General features: G+C 38.7%; 1 protein-coding gene across 2 annotated transcripts in view; it reads right to left on the bottom strand.

Moving 5' to 3' along the window:
- SH3RF1 (SH3 domain containing ring finger 1) overlaps positions 1–20875 on the bottom strand; it is an 82053-nt gene extending 61178 nt beyond the window's left edge. The window contains exons 1-2 of one of the 2 annotated variants that reach the window (XM_014878549.2): positions 20785–20875; positions 18988–19470 (exon numbers count right to left, since the gene is read on the bottom strand). In XM_014878549.2, the coding sequence (XP_014734035.2) occupies positions 18988–19368 (381 nt within the window). In that variant the 5' untranslated portion in view covers positions 19369–19470; positions 20785–20875. Of the gene's footprint in view, positions 1–18987; positions 19471–20442; positions 20579–20784 lie in introns of those variants that run through there. The other variant, XM_088163615.1, reaches the window with a different exon arrangement.
- Positions 20876–21151: the final 276 nt, after the last annotated feature.

Genomic DNA, 21151 nt, shown 5'->3' with positions numbered 1-21151 from the left:
ATAGTACAGAATTTCTTCCTAACAGCTAATGTAAATGGACCCTCTTCCAGTCTGAAGCCATTCCTCCATGTCCTATCACTCCACATCCTTGTAAAGATTCCCTCTCCAGCTCTCTTGTAGGCTCCCTTCAGGTACTGGAAGGTTGCTCTACTGGAAGGAACCATCTCTTCTTCAGACTGAACTATTACAATTCTCTCAGCTTGTCTTTATAGGATAGGTCTTTCAGCCCTCTCGTCACAAAAAAAAAAAACAACAAAACCTGCTTGTGTAAAACAGTTCTAATTTTAATCCTTGTTTGAGGTGTTATTTTTTGCTAAAAGTTTAGCATGAAATAAATAATATTTAATATATCTAATAAGTGAAAAATAATTAGCTTTGGTAAGCTTTCTGTAAATTACAACAACTGAGAGATCTAGTTGCACAAGCTAGAGAAATGCATTATTTCTCTTTTAGGGTACATGGGTGTTTCCCACCATATCTAAATGATGATTTTTGACTCCCCTTAATCTTAGATACAAAGTAAATAAGCAGTGGACAACTTTTTTTTTTAAAAAAGGAAAAAAATTATTATATTAATTTCACAGATCAGGAACTAAAGACTAATTCAAGCTCTCTGGAAGACATTACTACAGCACCTAAAATGTTATTGCTTCTATTTTCTACTCCATTTTCCTGCCGAAGATTATACTCTGTTTGGCAATGACAATAGGAAAAAACACCACGTGCAGGCACAGTTCACCCTAATCTGTCCATTAGCCTAAGCTGACTTTATCAGTAACCTTCAGCAGAAGACAGGAGTGATAACAGTTGAAATTGCCACAGATAAACCTATCAAAGATCATGATTCAGCACACAAAGTGATCTGCCCAATGTCATATATTCAGCTTAAGAGCTAGAATTTAACAGTAGCATACAGTCATAACTACAAGACAGCTTTCATTAATGCACTTTATTACCCAGGGCAAAAAAAAAAATTTCTGAATTCATCCTGTAAATTTCAGGCTTTTTCTGAGTCCTTCCACTCCTTCCTTCTTTTCCATAATGTCCAACTCCACCCAAGCCTACAAAGAGTTGGAAAAACTCCACAGCATACCAAGAATACTCTCTCCTGCAATATAGAAATTTTTCAAATTCACATACTGTTATAGTTTCAGATGGCTGGGGAGCAACCTTGACCACAGGATCTTGAACTGAAAGAATACTTCTAGATTTGGTCTAAAACACTGATCCAAGCTCATCTCTTTCAGCAAATTCAGCTGGAGTTTATTCTTTCTACCCATAGTAGTATGCTTATTTTGCTTTCTTTTAAAAAGTATGAATACATCAGAGGTACTTGCATATGTAACACTGCCTGAATGCATAATACACCAATCGATATTTATGAATGTATGAATACAATGGTTACTAAATATAGTAGTATACTGCTGGTGTTGCTGTGCCTCCATGTTCATCTACAGGCTGAAATGAAAACAACTTCCTAGTACAACCTATTATTTGTTCAAAAGGAAACAAGTGTCATCCTACCTCTGAAAACATGTTCTTTCCACAGCTTGCTACACTTATTGCAATGGACAGTAGGATAAGCTACTCTGGTAAGAAACTTTAGCAGAGAAAGCAAAAACAAATGAGTGGTGTGTAAAACGCATCACGACTACAGGAGACAGTCTTGTGAATCAGACTCAATCCAACTCTCCTTGATCCACTCAAATGTACTTGTTGAGAATTACAGGCCTCAACTCCCTGTCTGCTGGGGATCTAAGTGGTAATCCAAGTCACTGAATATATTTCAGAAAGTATTTTTGTATCATAATATAATCTTTCTACTAAGGACTCAGACTTCAATGGCAAGAAATAAAACACCAAGAAAAACTGGGGAACTAATAAAAGATTATTTGTTATCACTCTTCTCCACAAAAACTTATAAATACATGCATCACCTCTTCTATAAAGAACTATAACTTGCCATAAATTTATCCACCAAGTGAATGACTGTGCTAGATACTGCAGTTTTGATCACGTGATCAAAGCTGCAGTATCTAGCATCTGAACAGTCAAGTCTTTGACAGTCTTTCAAAAGACAGTAACAATATAAATACAGTTGGATCAGAGAGAAAAAATTTGATGTTGCCAAACCAACAGTAAAAGCAGGTTTCTGCAGAAGAGTGTTAGGGGATACATACACTTCCTGCTGCAAAAAATATGCCTAAAATTAGTTTCAGAAGCTAGCATTTAAATTAAGATCTCTCACAAATAATTGTCATGGAAAGTACACTGAATTTCAACAAGAGCAAGTGTGACGTGAGGATTCCATTAATAAACCTTATCATTAAAACTACTATGATTAAGTCTACACTCACAAAGGCTACTGCTTATTAACAGATCTTTCTCATCTCAGCAACATATTAGCTTAAGAGATAGATGAACAGCTTATTTTTACTGTTAAAATGCTGGAGGCTAAATTTAGTTTTTGACAGTGACAGCAGCTTTGATGTGCCTTGGTGGCACATTTCATTGCAATGTTATCGTTACAAACTGGAAAATGCAAACACTGAAAGCACACACAGGAAAACGCTGGTGGGATATGCTTAGCATTTAACAGTCTTGTCTATTCAAGGATGATTCACTTCAGAGAAGCTTCCAGCACAATGTCACTTGGAATAAGAATTTCTCCTAATTTTGCCAGCCTTGGACTAAGCAACATCCAAATCACAGTGACATAAGCTAGACTCCAGCGTTTTGGGTTCCACCACCAGCCAAGAACAGGCTGGGCCATACACTGCTAATAACCTTGGCAGCACTCTCCTCTGCTTCCGGCACTGCCAATACTAATGGAACAAAACCAGACGCAAGAGGTTTCTTAGAAACTTCGTGTTAATGCTGCCTGGCTGGAACGATCTCTAATGCTTGTACTAATTATCCCTGAGTAGATTAGACCAGGGCATGCCAAGCCAGTCCAGCAGTCCTTTCTGTGCACACTCTGCTGGGCGACTGCATTTCCAAACTCAAAATCATATTAAATGGTTCACACCAACAGAAATTGCAACAAAGTCACGAGTTTAAAAATCATTATAGCTACATTAAGACAATCATCGCTGATGCACTCTGATTACAAGAGATTAAAAATACATAAACTCAAACAATACATAAAAGTAATTCACGTAAATAAAAAATAATCAAGTGATAAATAAAAAAGTAGAAGGCAAGCAGTAAAATACACCCATGAAAACCCTAGTTTTATTTGAAATATTGCACAGAGTAAATGGAGAATGTGCAAAGGGAACAAAGGGATGGTTTCTACACGGCAGTAGTTCAGTTTTCCAGTTCCAACATTTTATATGGCCCATTACAGGCTTTTTTATTCCCTCAGCTGCATGCATTAAATAGAACAGTTATTCTTCATCTAGAGCCAGGATGAGTATGTACTCGTACTTCTCAATAATACTATGTTTGTAGAGCCTCAGTTGTTCTCTCTCCTTGGAGGTAGAAGACAGGTTCTACTTTACTTTTTTAAAAACAAAGTAATATTACACTGCTCAGTGATTCTTCTCAAATACAGATTTACTACTAAGCTTTCAAACACTTTGTGCAGTAACATAAAGCACACAAAATTTAATTTTTTAAAAATCTTTTTCTACCACCTATAAAGAACATACTTGAATAGGAAAAAGGCTAGATACAGTGTGCAAGGTCATATGAAAAACTGAAGTCCACATACATTCAATGTACTTTGATATTAGTATTTTGAAGGGAATAACAGTAAACTAAAATTACTAGTTTTGTTATTTTTTCCTTCAAATTCAATAGCAGTCATATAATCTCCACAGGATCACAGAGATACAGTGTACCTGAAACATAATATTCAAAGTTACATATGCTTCTAATCCTGCCATTTAAAAAGCCATTTAACTTGTAAAAAAAACCCTTAATCTATGATTTGCCAAATATTAGTTTCTTTCAAAACAATAATGCTCCAGCATCTGAAAGCTTAACCCAAGAGATACTATTTTCTCATTAAAAACAGAAGTCAGAAATAAACAATTTTCTCCTACATCAATCTCATCTTTACATGAGGAAAATGACAAGAGAAATATCACAACTAAGCCAACACAAACAACAAATGTTATGTTCTCCATCTGATAGTGAAAAAGTAGAGGAAAACCACACTTCGAGCCATGGTTAATTAAGTGCTTTCTAGACAAAATATGCAATCAGAATTATTTTATCTCATCAAATTATTGGCTGTGGCTACAACCAAGGAGATTAAGAAAAAAAAAAGAAAAAAGGTTCTATTTCCATAAAAAGCATCATTCATACCTGCAATACATGATCCAACACAGCACGAGCTCTAACCACCAAACCACAGACGTCTTGGCATGGATTTCCCCTAACCTCTACTGGAGTACTGCAAGTGATGACAAAACAATTCTCTGGCTCAATGACCCCAGCACTCGCCTGGGATGTGAACAGTTGGGTTTTAATCCTTTTTCCAGCGAATATTTTGTTTTCACAGAGCGGAACAATTTCAGTTGTTCCCCTTTAGAAAGGGGGCCAAAATTCTACATAATTAAGCCACTACAATCACTGGTACCAATGTTCACAGCACATTAAATACTGAACCAAAGCCTGACTTACCTTAATTAAGGTGATTCACTTAAGGCAGATTTAATGCATACTGACAAAATGACAAAACAGAGACAACATGGGACTTCTATATCAGCACAATTTTTTTCAATGCTTTCTGAAAACATTGCATGCAAAGACAAACAAAAATCAGAGAGATAAAGTACAAAATATCTGTTAGCCCTCAATCTAAACAGCTAGCCAACATTCCTAGGTCCTTGCTGACTCACTTTCATTAGAAAGACATAATGAAATTCAAAATAATATTTACCAAGAATATTCATAAGATATGAATTTGATTTTATCCAAAACTAACATGACAGAGAAAAAGCACCCTTTGCAATTTGTTGGTGCTATCAGAAATTGCTGTGCTCCCTAGAGGATCATGTTGCCTTGATAGTTCACGCAAAGCTCTGATGTATTTCTTCCTTCTTGTTAACACTCTCTCAAAAATTCCATTTTTCTTCAGGCACGCACCAGTGACCCAGCTCTGCTATTTATGGTCAGTTTTATCAGTCTTCATAGAGTAGTCCTCCCTGTTCCAGACTTACTCTGCTGATCAGTGCCTTTAGCAACAGCTTTACTGCTTCAGCTACCAAAGAAACACTAAGACCAGTGGCCCTCTAATGAAGGATATCTACTGCACTTACTGATTTTTACCAGATTTGTTTTTATGGAAGCCATTAGCACTCCTCTGTATTCCAACATAATATTTTCCAACATATATTTTAATAGCAAAGTTCAAAACTGCTATTTTATTTCTATAGCTACAAGATCCTAAAAAATATAAACATAATGAGTGTTTACGTAAGACCACTTTGGACAGATTTCATCCACTAAATTTTTTATGCTGAAAAGACAAAAAAAATCTGCCAAAAAAGTATTCTTGTTTCAAAACACAGAACAAATCAAATGCTACTTCATCCACCAAGTACCACTACTAAGACATTCAAATTCATTTATCCTACAAAAATCAACTACCTTCTCCAAAAACAAAGAACAATTTGGCATCTAATGGTATATTCAGCCTAAACTTCAATAATTGTAATCCACACCCAAAACCAGAGCTCTGTGGTACTGACAAAGCCCAAATAATTTGATGCCAAGTTTGGTCTTCTTTTGCAAAAGGAAAGGGTTTTCCTTAAGTTAAAAAAGCCACGCTCTCACAAAAATTTCATTGCCTCTACCTCCTTCCCAAAAACAAAACATGCAGAAAGAATATGAATCTCAGTTTTTAAACACATTTACGCATTCAAGTCTAGAAAACTAGTGCATAACTTGATTTTGGTTTATATGAAATCTTAAAAATTCTTACTAATGTTCTAGCTTTGAGCACCAGAGGTACTTGACTTCCCAAGAATTAGATGCTGTTCCCAGAAGATGCAGGGTGCTAGCCTTACAGTAATTAGAAGAGAGAGCACAATGATTTCCTAAATGAAACTGCAGCCATTGTCCAGATCTGAGGGTGAAGTTATCCATTTAGGCACAAAGAGGATTCCTCCAACATGACAAGGTATCTTACACAAACAAAACTTACTCATTTCTGAGAGCAACAGCTTTAAGGTTTGGTTGAAACACATAATGTGGAATATTGGAATACTTTGTTTTCCATTTACAATAGGTGAGACTATGCTGTGGTTACTGCATACTGGGCTAAAAGGTTTTTTAAGCTGTGAGACATGCCTAACTACAATGAAGTTAGTGTGTAGTTTGATTCAGATAAATCTGGATGTGTGCAACTGGGCTCCAATCTGACTGTATCTAAGTGAAGCAGCACTAACATCCCTTGTAAAAAGACAAAAAATTTCATACATTCAGAGGTTTCTTCCAAGGACTCTACTTCTGAATATTATATCTTCAACGACTGCAGGTACAAAACTGTCTCTAAAATAATTTTTTTAACCATTTCTAATATAAGCGCTTACTTGTGAACAGAGCAGTACACTACAGACAAAAATATACACCCACCTAGGCAACCACAGCCTACAAACCCCAAGAAAACAGGCACAAACTTCATCAACCCAACCAATCTATCTCAGTAACTCAGTAACTCGTGTAACTCCCAACAATATCAAAAAATAAGGAACTATGTGGTAGAGCCTAACTGCAGACATTTCAAAATGTCTAAAAGGAATAAGGATACCACATCGCATAAAATTTTACCCAGGGAATATTTTTTAAATGGCACTTTTTACACAAAATTCTGATTGCTGCAAAGAAAAAAAAAGGAACGAATACTTCCTGACAGCTGAGCTGGTTTAACTCATACCCCCTTCTTCCTTGGATTCTTTTAGTGCAAACTCAGAAAATTTGAAACAAATATTTTACTTTCTAAAAAAAGTGTCCCTACCAAACACTACACATGCAATTATGAATATTCCTTACTTAACTGTTTAAGACATAGTATTGAATATTTTATTTTTAAATAGAAAAACCCACACCACACGTGTATGGACTGCAGAGGAGAATCGGATTCTCTTCTGTGCCATTTGAAATAAATGTTTATGTCTTTCATGCTGTTCCATTAAATGGTAGGTTGATAAGAAACAAATAAGAAAGCATAAATGACATCAGTTCCCTGTTGCTAGCAACACAATTCTGAATTGAATATATGAAAAATTATGATTTCCTGAGAAAAGAACATAAACTCACAACAGGAGCTGAAGTTAGAAATAAGTTTTCCTTGACCCTTACATTTCTTTCTGGGTTCAGAGATTTCAGTACAAGAAGATAGACATTTATTGAAATTTTAAACTACTTTGGGAACCCATTTCCAGAAACAGCCCACTAGTTATTCTATTTCTACACTGAAAAACCAATTCCTTTATTAGTTCAAGTAAACAAAATCCCCCTTACAGAACCAATATATTTTGAAACCATAGTTCTGGAAGGACGGCTCTTTTAATGGTATTATGAAAAGGTGAGCTGCTCCAACAGATTGAAAGGACACTGAAAATATTCCATTGTTTTTCTTGGAGAACATGTACCATAAAATCCATTCTTCTTATCATCATGACTGAATTAAAAATAATAGATTGCGACCATGCTCTGTAATGCTAGCATGATGTTTAAATCCTTATTTTCAGTTACTACTAACTGAAGGAATAGACAAAAGATTGAGGAAATATGGAAGCAAGATGAAAGAAAATGTCATCAAATCAAAACACCCATAGATTATGTTTAATTTTTCTTCCTTCTTTGAGAATCTTTTCCAATTTCCCAGCAATTCCTAGGACACTAACCCCCCTTTTCCTATATTCTTTTTGAGTTCGCTGAACAAAATATTAGAATCTGTAGCTGTCTTGGTTCTCTATAAGAACAATGAGAATACATTATTAGTAATAAAACAGACATTTTCAAAATCCTGTGAAGAACTTCAAAGTGCTTGAGAGATATACCAGAAGTAATCCTCAAAGTTCTGAATGGAAGTTCTTTGACCATTTTGGAACTGTACTAGTCTAAATATCACATAATACATGACACGTTATTACAAAATAAACAATGAAAAATAAAATACACAGCATTCAAATACACACATACTGAAGGAAACTAGATGGCATGTGAGTCAACACATTTCTTTCTCACCTCGTCTAGCCAACACCTCCATAGCAACTCTTCTATTTTGATGCTCTTCAAAACCTTCCTCAAACATCAAGCTACCTCTTCAACTTGCTCCTGCAGCACTTCCCCCTCACCAAGTCTCTAATTCAATTCCAGTGAGCCAAGAGTCATTTGCTTGATCCCATTTCCTCTATTATTTTATCTAATTGGTCCATTGCTATGTTCCAAGCCTACTACCACAGTTCATTTTCTTTCAACACCACCTTCCTCTTCCTCCCTTATTACTCGACCATCTGGGTCTTTATCACCCATCAGCACCTCTCAGAGACTTTCTTCCACCCTTCCAATGAGGTACGTGACTGCTCTCATGCCTCAAGGCTAGCTGAGTGCTTAGCTCTTCTCCCACCCTCTCCAAACATATGGTCACCCTTTTCATCTCCTGGACCTAGTTTGAATCCTATATTGGAACAAGTTCCCAAGGGAAGTGGTGGAATCACTATCCCCGAAAGTGGTCAAAAAAGACGTGGATGTGGCACTTCCCTATACAGTTTAGCGGTCATAGTGATATTCAGTCAAAAGTTTGACTTTAAGATCTTGCAGGACTTTTCCAGTGTTAACAATTCTATGATCCACTTCCTGTGCTCCTACTCTCACGCTCTGTGAACATGTCTGGCAGGAAATTCTCCTGTTAGGCTGAATTCTTCCACTACATAGAGTTTTTTTTAATTCCTCCAACTCCCCTAGCTCAGGAGCTATGCCCAGGAGACAGATACAGCTTGAACTCAGCAGTGTTAGAAGAGCCAAAACTGAACAGAAGCAATATACAGACAGCAGTGGTGGCCAAGGCCGCATTATCGGCATAATGTTCTTTATGGTCTTTAAATTCTGGTCCATACACTCCCAATTGCCTGAAAGATTTGCAAAAATAGCTTGTGAAACAACCATGAGAAGATTTTAATCTGTATATGCACAATAGCAAGGAAACAAATTGTTATTTTTATCTACCTTATTCTATATCTAAAATTTAACCTAATTTTATTGGTTTTCAAACCAGGAATTTATGCATTCTTTTTAAAAAATCCTTTATTCACTCTTCCTCACCCCAAACAAAGTGATAGTCATTTCAACTTTTTCCTCCAGTTGTAAATACTAGTGGTAGTGCATATAGTGAATGGAAATTCAGATCAGCATTTCTCAACTTTAAGATCTATCTGTCTTGTGAAAGATTATCTATTCATCTGCTTATTGACTATCCTTGCCCTGCTTAGTCCCAAGACCTAAGAGGATTACAGAACCTGGTGGCAAGGCTGAAGGCTTGTTAACTTAATAAGGCTGTGGATTTAAAACTGCGTTAAATTAAACAGGTTTTGAAAATGGCTTAAGCCTGCTAGTGTGGATAAGATTTAAGACTCTCCTCTCTTTATCTAGCTCATGGGAAAGACCATGTGAGATAGAAGGGCACTGGCATACATGAACAAGTGAAGGTCCATGAGACATTGATTTTCTTTTAGCAAGCTCTCAGCTTCAGCATAAAAGGTTCTTCACTACTCAGGGGCATGTTACCACAATGCAGTGAACTCAGCTCTACTGGATTTGTTTAAAATAAGCTTCTAGAACAGCCATGCCCTATATATGCCATTGTCATCTTGTTATCTTTGACTATTTTTCATTTTAACACTTTTTAAAGTCAGAAGTGCTTCATTCTCACCCACTTTTTAAAAATATAAATAAAATCAAGATTATAACCTGAAGGGCTAAGAGAGCATACCAAAAAACAATAATTGAAGAGACATGTTTCAAATTATTCAGTATTGATGTTCTGCCACCCCCGTGCAAGTAAGACTACATTCCTTCTCTTTAGTTCAGCAGCTTGAAAGTCTCGAGGAAATGAGTACTTTTGTCTTTAATCAGAGCCTTTCAAAACCTTGTCTTGTAGAACTGTGGTTCACACAAGGTAAAACAGCGGTTCAGTTCTTTAAAAAGCTTTCAATGCACATGTATATTTTGAAAGCTTAGATGCTGAAAAGAGGAAGTCAATAGAGGTAATATGCACATCTTTCCTTTAAAAGAAAAGGAAAGCAGAGTTATCTTTCTGCAACACTAACGCCACGAAATAAAATCAGTTTCATTAACAAAGAAATGCTAAAGACTGAGGAGCATTTCAGGTGTTACAAGGTCCAACAGGACACTTGATGCCAGGCTTATCTTCTGAACAGCACTGGCAACAGTCCTTCACTTCAGAGAGGAGAATGCTATCTATATTAATATTTAAACAACACTGAAATGCTTACCTTTGATCAAAATGCATTTATGATTAATAGCATACTTCTCAGCTAGAAACTATAAAATTATACTTTGCACATTTACAGAATATAAAAATGGACAATCTATATATGACTCTGAGAAATGAGGAAAGATAGAAAGAACAGTTAAACACCAGAACAGTTCAATTAAAAACAAACAAACAGAAAACCCAAATATAAATTCACACCGTATTAAAAAATTAGATGTGGAACGCCAAGCATATCAGTGATACTTCAAGCAGAATTACTGTGTGAGAGGGATGGCACACAGAGAATCTTGTCCTCATTTGTAGGAGATCAGACACATCCTTGCAGGTTCTGACTTTTTAATACTTGAAAATTAAATGCCTATGCTGGGGGGGGGGGACGGGGAGAGGTAGAGGGGATTAATCAAGAATCAAATAAGATAGGCACAGAGACCTAGACAAGAAATTATTTAAAATTCTGAAGTGTTTATACCCTTACACTACAAAAACTTTACTTTGGACAATAAATCACATACTTGAGTGCCACAGTGTAAAATGAGAGTCACAACCCAAAGCTTCTAAGGGTACAGAGGATTGCTCATATGCACCACAGCTAACTTTCACGTACCTAGCAGAGACACTTTGGCAACAGTGTCTGTATAAATGAAACATTGACTTCTGTGTTTCACTCTTCCTTCAACTGGATAATCCAACTCTGTAGGTTTCCAGGAAACACTGAATGACATTTTAAAGATAGGTATATAAGCATCACGTGTCTACAGAATTCAAAATACTGGACTCAATTTCTCTCTTTGGAGTGATTTCCCTTATCTCTAGAGCACTCTTCTGAGTCTCAACGATTTCCTGACGTTTTAGAGGATGCAAATGTGAAAACAGACTTAACCAATTGCCTCTGTGCTGACCAGCTCAGGTTCTGCACCCAAACTGCATGGCAATTCCAGCAATATCCAAGTGAAAAGTATAAGTGGCATGCTCAGTGCAGCAAAGCTCTAAGCAGGATGAGTGCCAGTGTTCAGTCTGACCGTCACAGGACAGTACTGTAATCTTCCTCTCTATACCTAAGAAAGATAAGGAATGCAGAAAAGAGCACTTGGATGTGTGACTCTCCCACTTAAGGACCACTTGCTTTCTAAAATTAATCCAGCTCACCTCAAAGCAGCAATTGTCAGTCCAAAAAAAAACTTGCTCTCCAAAAAGACTTTGATTTAGTGATGTGAAAAGAAAAGGATTTGATATAGTTCAACTGACCCAAGAATTCACTGCTGATTTTCCAAGATGAGTTTTTCTGTCTAACACAGAGGGATCTGACAGGAAATGAGGTTTAACAGATGCACACTCTTCCTCTGTGAAGGCAGTAACCAGGTGTATATGCATGAACAGGGTTGACCAGATGATATCTCAGCTTTAATTACTGAGACACATTCTTGTCCACACTAAGATGAGGATATAGTCAGTGATTTAAAGGAGAAGAAAAAAAAAAAGCAAAAAGGAAGAATAATCCCAGCAGGCTAGGAAATACAGTAATATTAACTAATACCTTATGATCTTCTTGCATTTGGCAGATTTTAGTCATATATACTACAAGATTGTACAGAGTCCATATACCTCAATAGAAAATTTTCTTTCTTATTGTTTATTTTTTGTCTGACACACAGTCATGGACAAATGGGACACAAGAGGTAAGAAAACTAGATGTTTTCTTTTTCTTGGAAGTAGTACAGTAAGAACAGAGGCAGGAGACCGTTTGAATAAAGGACAACAATGGAGCCAAAGAAAAGACCAAGGAGGGTGTTAAGTGTATCATAAGGGGAAGGCCAAATGCAAGGGGAAGTTCACCGAAAGAAAGACAAACAACTGATCATAACAAGTTTCCAGTTTTATTATCACAGCTGCAGTTAAAGGCTTTCTGTTTTCTGCAGTTCCTATCCAGGCACTAAACACTGAAGTTCCATTAAAAACCATTACACTCAGTTAAAGGAGAGGGGACAAGAAGGATTTCTAGCTGACCCCATCCCAACCAGCTATTCATACCATACATGATGGCTACCAAGCCACCAAATGCATTGCAGAAAGCCAGACACTATGCACAGAGAAACACAGCAATAGCAACAATGACTTTTCTAACCAGATCCTGGATCATCTACATACAGCAATTTTTTGGTATTTGATTTTTTTGGTAATATGCAAAAAAATCAAGGACTTTTATTCTCTCTGAAAAAAACTGCTTCCCTTCACAAGCCCATTAAAAGTAAGGGCTTGAGACTTCCTTTTTATGCAGAAGTTTAAATTTTCTGAATGATCAAAGCTTTTTGAGTAGAACAACTCACTGGCCACATGAAAGTGGAGGAAAAAAAGACACCATTTTATTTCATGTAGGTGGTTTTAAACAAGTCTACATAAATGGAGGAATATTAAACTGCAAAATGAAGGTAAATAGAGACAGCCCTCTCTTCCACATGAAGACTTCAAAAAAAAAAAAAAAGCTTGTAAACAAATTTAAAAGGGATTTCAGTATCGCATGCAAATAATGTGGACTTTCTTTTAGTTTATAGATCAGTTTAGTTCAAATCCTAATTGTTTTCTAAAATAAAGGATTACATTAAGTTTGACAGCTATTTTATCAAGCAGATTAATGTTAATTGGCAGGTTCAAGATAGCTATGCAGGATCAAAGTATGGAATTAAACATTTCTGCATTACCAACACAATTTACACTAGATATTCTCTTCTTATTCTTTTCAAAACACATTCAAATCTACACACCAGTGTGCCAGTCCGATGCAGACTTCCTTAGCTGAAGGGTTGACTACTACTTACACAGATGTTTCAAGTGTCTGGCTTTTCCTCACTGAGGTATTCATGCAATTTCCTATTAAACATCCAAACAAAATTAAATCCTCTTAACAATGTGACACTAAGCATTGCACCATCTTTGGGACAGGAAATGGATTATGAACAGTTCTCCAGTAATGTGGAAGTCAATGATTTAAAGTTAACAGCAGGATATACTGACCTCAACTGAGACTGTGGAACCATTGTAAAACAACCATAGATACATTCAGTATTTTTAAAAAGTCAGTGTCTGCCCTGGAGAGCATAAAGTCTAAATAGTGAGTCAAACAAAGAAAGTACTATCAGTCATATCTGCAGATGGGAAACAGAGGCACAAAGAGCTTTGAGTGACTCTGTGCAAAGTCATAAAGGATGTCTGTAGCAAAGCCAGGAACTGAGCCCGGAAGCTCTCAATCCTAGCCCAATGCCTTTGGATACAGAGACAGTTCTTCCTTTTGCTTATCCTCCCTCTCTCTCCAATTATTTATCTCTGAAAGGGAACACATTAACACCATGAGAGACAATTTACTTTCCTTTTATATTTATGATCTCCATTACGATCTCCATTAAATTTTCTCTAGTTTCACACAGGATACAACAGTGTTACACAGAAGTAATTAAAACTGTACAAGCAACTGTAAACATAAGGAGTGCAATGTAAACATAAAAACAGAATCTGGTATCTCAGCAAGCATGAAATGAAACAAAAGCATGCATATTTGATTTGCAAAGACTTCACAAAATATTTTCTAGTGATCACCCTAAAACACTAACGAGCTGTCTATCTCCAGATTCTCAAATGTTACTTGGGAACTTCCCCCCTATTCCGTCTTCCTTCCCCAGATTTATATGCTGAGCATGATGCCATGGTATGGAATAACCTTTTGGTCAGGGGGGGTCAGGTCAAAATCAGGTACCATCAAAGTAATGATTCTCCAGCCTATGATCACAAATAACAATTATGGAATTAACTACATTATCCACTGTATTTTGCATATTTCTGTAACTACTTTTTCCTTTAAATGGGTATACTTTACAATCTGATCTATTATGACAATGGGAACCTCCTCTAGGAGTACTCTTCCAGCAGACCTTTACTGATACATTTCTTTGTATTATTTTATTCCACTAACTCTTGTTCCAAGATGATTTAAACATCTGTTCCAATGTACACCTGCTGCTACGTTTAGCAATCCCCGTATTTATTTACAATAATGTAATAAAGTTATTGATCTATGAATGCACATTTTCAGTCCTATTGTTATTTTCTAGTCTAAAAGGTTTCTTTTGATACTTAAGTTCTGCCAGGATGTCCATAGTCCAGCAAGAGCCATGACTACAAAAGCAGCAGTTGTTTTGGCTCCTGTCAGATTTTTACAACCTGCTCAAAAGTCAAACTGCAAGAGTTGCACTCTGAGGTCTCTTTTCCAGGGTGGTAAGGATAAAAGAAAACTGATTGCTTACACCAGCCATTGAGTCTGACAGAGAAGCTCAAACCGGCTGAAGTCCACGCAGACCAATAGGTGGCCCACTGTCCCTCTTGCTCCAAGATGTGTGGTGAGATCAAACACCATGGCTACGAGTGGAAAACCTGGCTCCATTTATTTTCCTTTCTACCATTACAACTGCTTCAGCACTTCCCAGGCAAGCCTACTGGATCACAAATGACCATGGCTTTAGCAGTATAGATACAGGAATTTAAAAATTTAGTATTGCTTTCCCTGTTAAACAAACATGAAAATGGATGCATGGGTTTACATGACACGGTGCCACTGCTAAGCATTAGCAGAAACTCATGAAACAATCTTCTGTTACTGCGTTTTTCTTTCCTCTTCAGTGTAAAAGAATTTACCACAAACAACTCAAATGCTCAGATACTAGTGGCTCTAGCCCCCTTTAACGCCTAAAGGAGCATTTTCCAATAGCTTGTAATGATTATTTACCCTCTCAAGTCGACTTCATTGAGAATGGTATCTCCAGGGGTTTCTAGGGTCTTTCCAGAATAAAAACAACCAAAAAGGGAAAAGCTTTAGGACTTTCACATTGCACTGTAATATTTCTTGACAAGATTTTCCATGGACATACAGTGGAATATACTCAAATTACACCATCAATACTTACTCAGCATAAGCATCAACTCTATCAGGAATGGCCAACTTTTGAGCTATTCATGCTTTTCTTTTGTTAATGGAGATAATTTGAATTCTTCTCTTAGCTCTTCTTGCCTATATTTGGTCCAGAAAACAGCTGAAAACCTTATTTTACAAAATATTTTCAATAGTGATGAGATCTCGGACTATCTAGACAACTCTCTCCTAGGTCCTGTGGAAAAGATAGCCCTAACTTCAGAAAGTTGAACTATAAACAAACTAGAAGGAGACTTAGATTAAAGACGATCCATGCTTAACTTTTCCTTTGAATTTATATTTGCCTAGGACATACTATCTAGGAGAGAACAGCTCTCCAACATCTAGCAACATACACACCCAGCTACATTTAAGACTCCTGCAATAAGCATACCCTTGTAAAACTGCCATAAGTAACTTAGGATAATTCTTGTTTGAAAATAAAAAAATTATTAACATGAGCATAAATATAAAAGGATGGACTCCAACATTTTTGAATGCTCTTTTGAAGGAAACAAGGCTCATGTGATAATGCAGTCCCTCAACAACCCTAATAACTTGCTCCTGACGACCAGTCCTAAGCAGATTTGACAGTAGCCTGTGGCTCTTGCAGCTCTTCCAGGCTGTCAACCTAGCTGAAGGTTTTCACTTGAAAAAAAGGAGGAAAGTATTAAATTCGCATCCATACCAGAGAGGAAGCTGCAGTATGTGTATAACTGTTTGTTGTCCCAGGCAAGCTGGCTGCCTAGAACAGAACTGCTGGGCAGACAGCAAACACAAGTTTTCCATAAGGTGCAGCAGGATCTGCTGCCTTTGCCCAGCTAGTACCAGGAAAGGCATAGAAGGCTTTATACATCAAAACAGCAGGGGAACAAAACAGATTAAGAACTTGCACAGAGAATTGCTGCTGTTACAGCACTGAAAGCTTAGAGAGGTTACAGAATGAAACAGCGTCACTCTAGTGGGGGAGACACTAGGTCCAAGATTTGTTAAACCCCACCACCCACCCAGTTTCATTAGTTTTAAGACTCAAGGAACCATTTGTTTGTTTATTGCAATGTGTCACCACATACATACAGAGAATGCAATATACTGTGCAATTACAGGGCTGGCCACTCCACAGTCATTGATACAGTTCAGGAAATCATGCTGCAGTACATGCTGTATTAACCTTTTCTGAAAATTATGGCATTCTCTGAAAGGGCATTTATGAGCTTAGTATTATTTCAGGGTATAAGCAGAATGTTTATGACTTGACAGCCTTCATCCACATTCACTTCATTTAACATAACAGCAACTTTCATTTACTAGTTCCCCTTCAGCAAAATTAGTTTAGGAAATCTGACTCTGCCACTCATCTAGAAACAGATTTTCCTCTTCAATTCCCAGGGTGGAACTGTATTTGCAAGCATCTTTATGTTAGAGTTAGCAAAACAAATAGGGCATTCATTTCAACACTGACCATTAAAGTGGCATTTTGCTTTTTGGACATTTTTTTTCCAAATCACTTTTCATACAGAAAATTGAAAAGTAGTTCATATCTCCACATTCTTATCCATCAAAGTTTGTTCATATTTCTTAAAAGTACTGGCTTTCTAGTTAAAAAGGCTCTGAAAAAAGTGGACAAATGATGAGATCATCATCTTTCCCTGTCTCCCAAAGGAAAGAAGGCACAAGAATGCCTCTGAAACTCCAAAGATGGAATAGGACTTACTGTAAAACACTGAAAACTATCACTAATATACAATGAATATCAGTTAATTGCATGAGGAAGGCATATGGTCACAGTTTTAATGATACACGGTACAGCATAAGCTGAAGCAACCTTCCATGTGTTATCACTTTCTACTCTGCACAACATCTGGAAATGCAAATGTTGCAAAATAGGATATTACAGAACATTTAAAAAAAGATAAAATATTCCATATTCAAATTATTTTGTCTAATAAAGCTTTGCGAAACTCTGAAATACAGTCCTTCACGTACAGTGCTGCACTAGAAAACTTTTTGGAGGAGAAGCAGTCTCAAAGTACACAGTTATTTACAAAGATCAACACAAAAATATACAAACAAATTTTAAGGGTTTTTTGTTTTCAGTTGAAGAGCATTTGCAAATGCAAGATATCATGATAAACACCCTAAAGTTCTGGAGAAGATCAGACTGGTTTTGATACTGCTGATGCTTCTTTGTAGTACTTTTTAAGGATACTACATTCTGGAAAGAAAACTCACCAAAAACACAAAAACAAACCACTAACAGAAAAACCCCACAGATCACCTACTCTCCTCACTAATTAATATATATATAAAACAAAACTCATCAGCAGGAAGTGAGTTGATAATTATAATTTCTATATTCTAAAGAAAAGAATCTAATGAGATCTCTAGCAAGCAGAGAAAGCAGTATCACCTAATGGAAAAACAACTGTATTTTAAATCCTTATGTAAACTTAAGAGGCGTATCTAAGATCTTTTGGAGAGATTTCAATCATGTCAAGTACAACTGAGGAAAATCAGTGTTAGGCTCCCTTCACTGAGTAAGTAAACTAAATAATTCAGATACACTGCAAAACAAAGACAAGTTCCTGCCAAAAATATGTTCAAGTCCTCTTCTTGGAACTCCTTACGACATTGCATAAAAATCGAATAAACTCCACAAGACCATTCAGAAACTCCACTTTAAATACAACAACTCAAACAAACTGGGCAGCAAAACCTTTCAGAGAAGCTGTCCTCCTTCGTCATTAGATAAAACAGAGCAAGGTCTGTCATCTCATAAAATTACATTTCTAGAACACAGGTTCTAGAATGAATAATCATAATGAGGCTACTGAGTCTTGACTACAAGGTATGACAGAGTCTACAGGTTGCTTAGCTCTTAGGAAGGAACTAGAATAGATAAAGAAGGCAATGTCTTCCCATCATGGTATATAGATCTTCCAAATCCCCTATGAAAAAATACTCGAGGAAAAACTAATATAGAAATAATGAGGACTAAGTGTGCAAATAATTTAGGAGATTGCAGGAATTCAAAAATTTCTTTTTGAAAAAAATAAAGTAAAAATTCAGGTACTTAGAAGCCAGTGGCAAAACTTCTCTGCTCATGTTTAACATTTGTTATGTCTAACTTAAGGGAAATTTACTGATTGTAAGAATCATTTCAGAAAGTGCCTGAGCCAAAATGAAATCTCTAGTCTTGCAGTTGACAAACCAAAAACAATTTCAAATGTTCTTCACAAGACCTCTATCCTTAACAACAACTTAATTTAAGCTTTCCACGTAAGTTACCTTGCTCTATTTGACTGTCTTGGAATAGGACAGTTAAGGATTTCTTCTTCTTGCCTCAAAAGCTGAGAGTTTTAATAAGGACGCATTACTAGTATTTATATAACATTAAACCAACACTGACCTTGCTAGAAATCTACAGAAATTCTCAAAATCACATTGTTTTGCTGTATTAACTGACTACCCTTATCCCAAAGCAGAGGTCATCAACCGTTTTGAAATGGTGCAGGAAAAGACAGGAATGCAACAAATACTGTCACCACGTGGTACTTACCCTAACAGGAGGGCTCCGTGCTTGCACCCTTTGCTGCTGTCCAACCTGTGAGCTCTGCAGGTCCTTTGATCCGCAATTCGCTACACTGTTGGTGGGGACCCTTAAAGCGTTTGTGCCAGCAGTCCCACCGCCGGGTTTTCGAGGCCTCTGTTTGATGCCATCCAGTAGTCTAACGAGCAAAATATTACTGGGGAGTTCGTCAACACCGCAGTCCACTAAAGTCCGGCACTCGGGACATCGCAGCTCATTGCGAGAGCTCACAATGCCCAGCAGGCAGCGTTTACAAAACGTGTGCTGGCAAGGCAGGACTTTTGCAGAAGCATCAAGGCGTTCTAAGCAAACAGGACACTCCAACAGATCCAGCAAAGCCGATTCATCCATTTTCCTTGTATTACTTAATGAAATAACAAATCTTCGCAGAATTTGTGTGTTTTGAGGGCTGCAACGGTATCATGTTACATCCATTCCTCTTCTGACCGTGCTCTAAAACGTTTTGAGGAAAAAGGGCATTAATAAGCTGGAAAAAGTCAGAAAGACCACGTTATATGATAATGTTCATATTAATTAAGCAAATTAAGAGATCATTAGACTAATTCAGTAGATATTTTCAATAAATGAAACATGAATACAGTAATAGCAATCTACACTGATGTATCTGTTTATTTAAGATATTTTAACAAATGCTACCAGCTAAGGTTTTTAAAATCAAGTCCCCATAAATTTCAGTCTGAGTGATTTTATTTTCTCAAATTATTCCAGAACAAAGAACTATCCCCAGTACTGCAGTATAATAAAGCTTACTTCTCATAGTTCCTAACACATCAGTCTCTCTGGACATTTCATACATTTCACAACAACATGACGGCAAAGGTAACTACAACGGTGTCCAAAACCACACAGCCTACACCAACAGGGCATAGCAAGGGGAATTATATTTATGCTAACACTAAGCCAACGCTGAACTACATTTCTTCCCTTTCAATGAAAGCTACTGCAGCACATTACACAGCTCAGCCTTGAAAACAGCCTCCAGCTCACAGTGTTTTTCAGCTTACCGCAAGCACTGACAAGAGGGATCATTACAGTGCCGCCTTTAAGAAGCGCTTCAAAAACTATCGCGAAGTGATTTACAGCAGGAAGTGCTACTGCCATAGCGTAGGACAACACGAGCGCTGCGTATGCGGCCACAGAGGCAGGGGCGAGCCCCCAAGGCAGCTCCAGCCTATGCAACGAGGGGCTGGGAAAGGGAGGTGGGAAAAAACAAACACCACTAAAGAGCCCCCTGAAAGAAAGACATTCTGAGAGAAGTGACACCAGGATGCTTCACACGCAGAAAAAGGCTCGCGAACCTCGGCAGTGCCCAGCGCCGGGCGAAGTTGAGCGCCTCCCCCCAGCCCCCGCAGCCGCCTGCGGGAGAGGCTCCCCCGGCTCCCCGGGCGCTCGTCCCGCACCTACCTGCTCTCGGGCTCCGCGCCCGGACCGCCTCCCCGATCCACTGTTTTATCCTCCCCTGCTCCCCGGGGGAGCAGCGACCCGCAGGCGGGCGGACGCCGCGGCGGCGGCGCGCTCGGGTCCCTGCGGGGACAGGGGCGAGCGGGGACGGCTCCCCGGGAGGCGGGGGCGGGAGGGGGCACGGCGCTGTCACTCCGCCCTAAGGCGCTGGGCAGAAGGAGGGAGGGAGGGAGGGACGGGTCGGGCCCGCGGCCCCTCCGCCGCGCCGAGCCGCCCCTCGGGGAGCGCAGGGGTCCCCAGGGAGCTCGTGCGCCGCCCTCTCCCCGTCCCTCAGCCGGTTCTCACCGTGTGGCCGCGCCGCCCCCGCTTTGTTCCCGTGAGGAGCCGCCGCCGGCCCCACCGCTGCCTCTCCCGCCGCGGCAGCGCCGAGACTCCCGTGCCCTCCCCGCCCCGCCGCGCAGGGGCCGCTGACGCGAGGGGCGGCACCGCCCCGCCCGGCACCGCCCCGCCGAGGGGCCGCGGGCAGGGAGCGGGGGCGGGCCCGGCGGGTGCCCAGCGGCAGCACCGCCCCTCGCGGGCGGGGATGGGGCGCGGGTTCGCCTCGTTCTTCCTGCCATCCGCACCGTGGCTACCTCGCTAGGTGCCTCGGGCAGTGGCTGGGGCGGTGGGAGAGCACAGGCGGCCTCCTGGGACAGGAGGAGAAGGTGCTTCC

The sequence above is a fragment of the Sturnus vulgaris genome, chromosome 4 (genome assembly GCF_052056855.1).
Source record: "Sturnus vulgaris isolate bStuVul1 chromosome 4, bStuVul1.hap1, whole genome shotgun sequence".
Taxonomy (NCBI): Eukaryota; Metazoa; Chordata; class Aves; order Passeriformes; family Sturnidae; genus Sturnus; species Sturnus vulgaris.
Note: the sequence above shows the minus strand (reverse complement) of the source record. Positions and strands in the feature narration are given on the sequence as shown.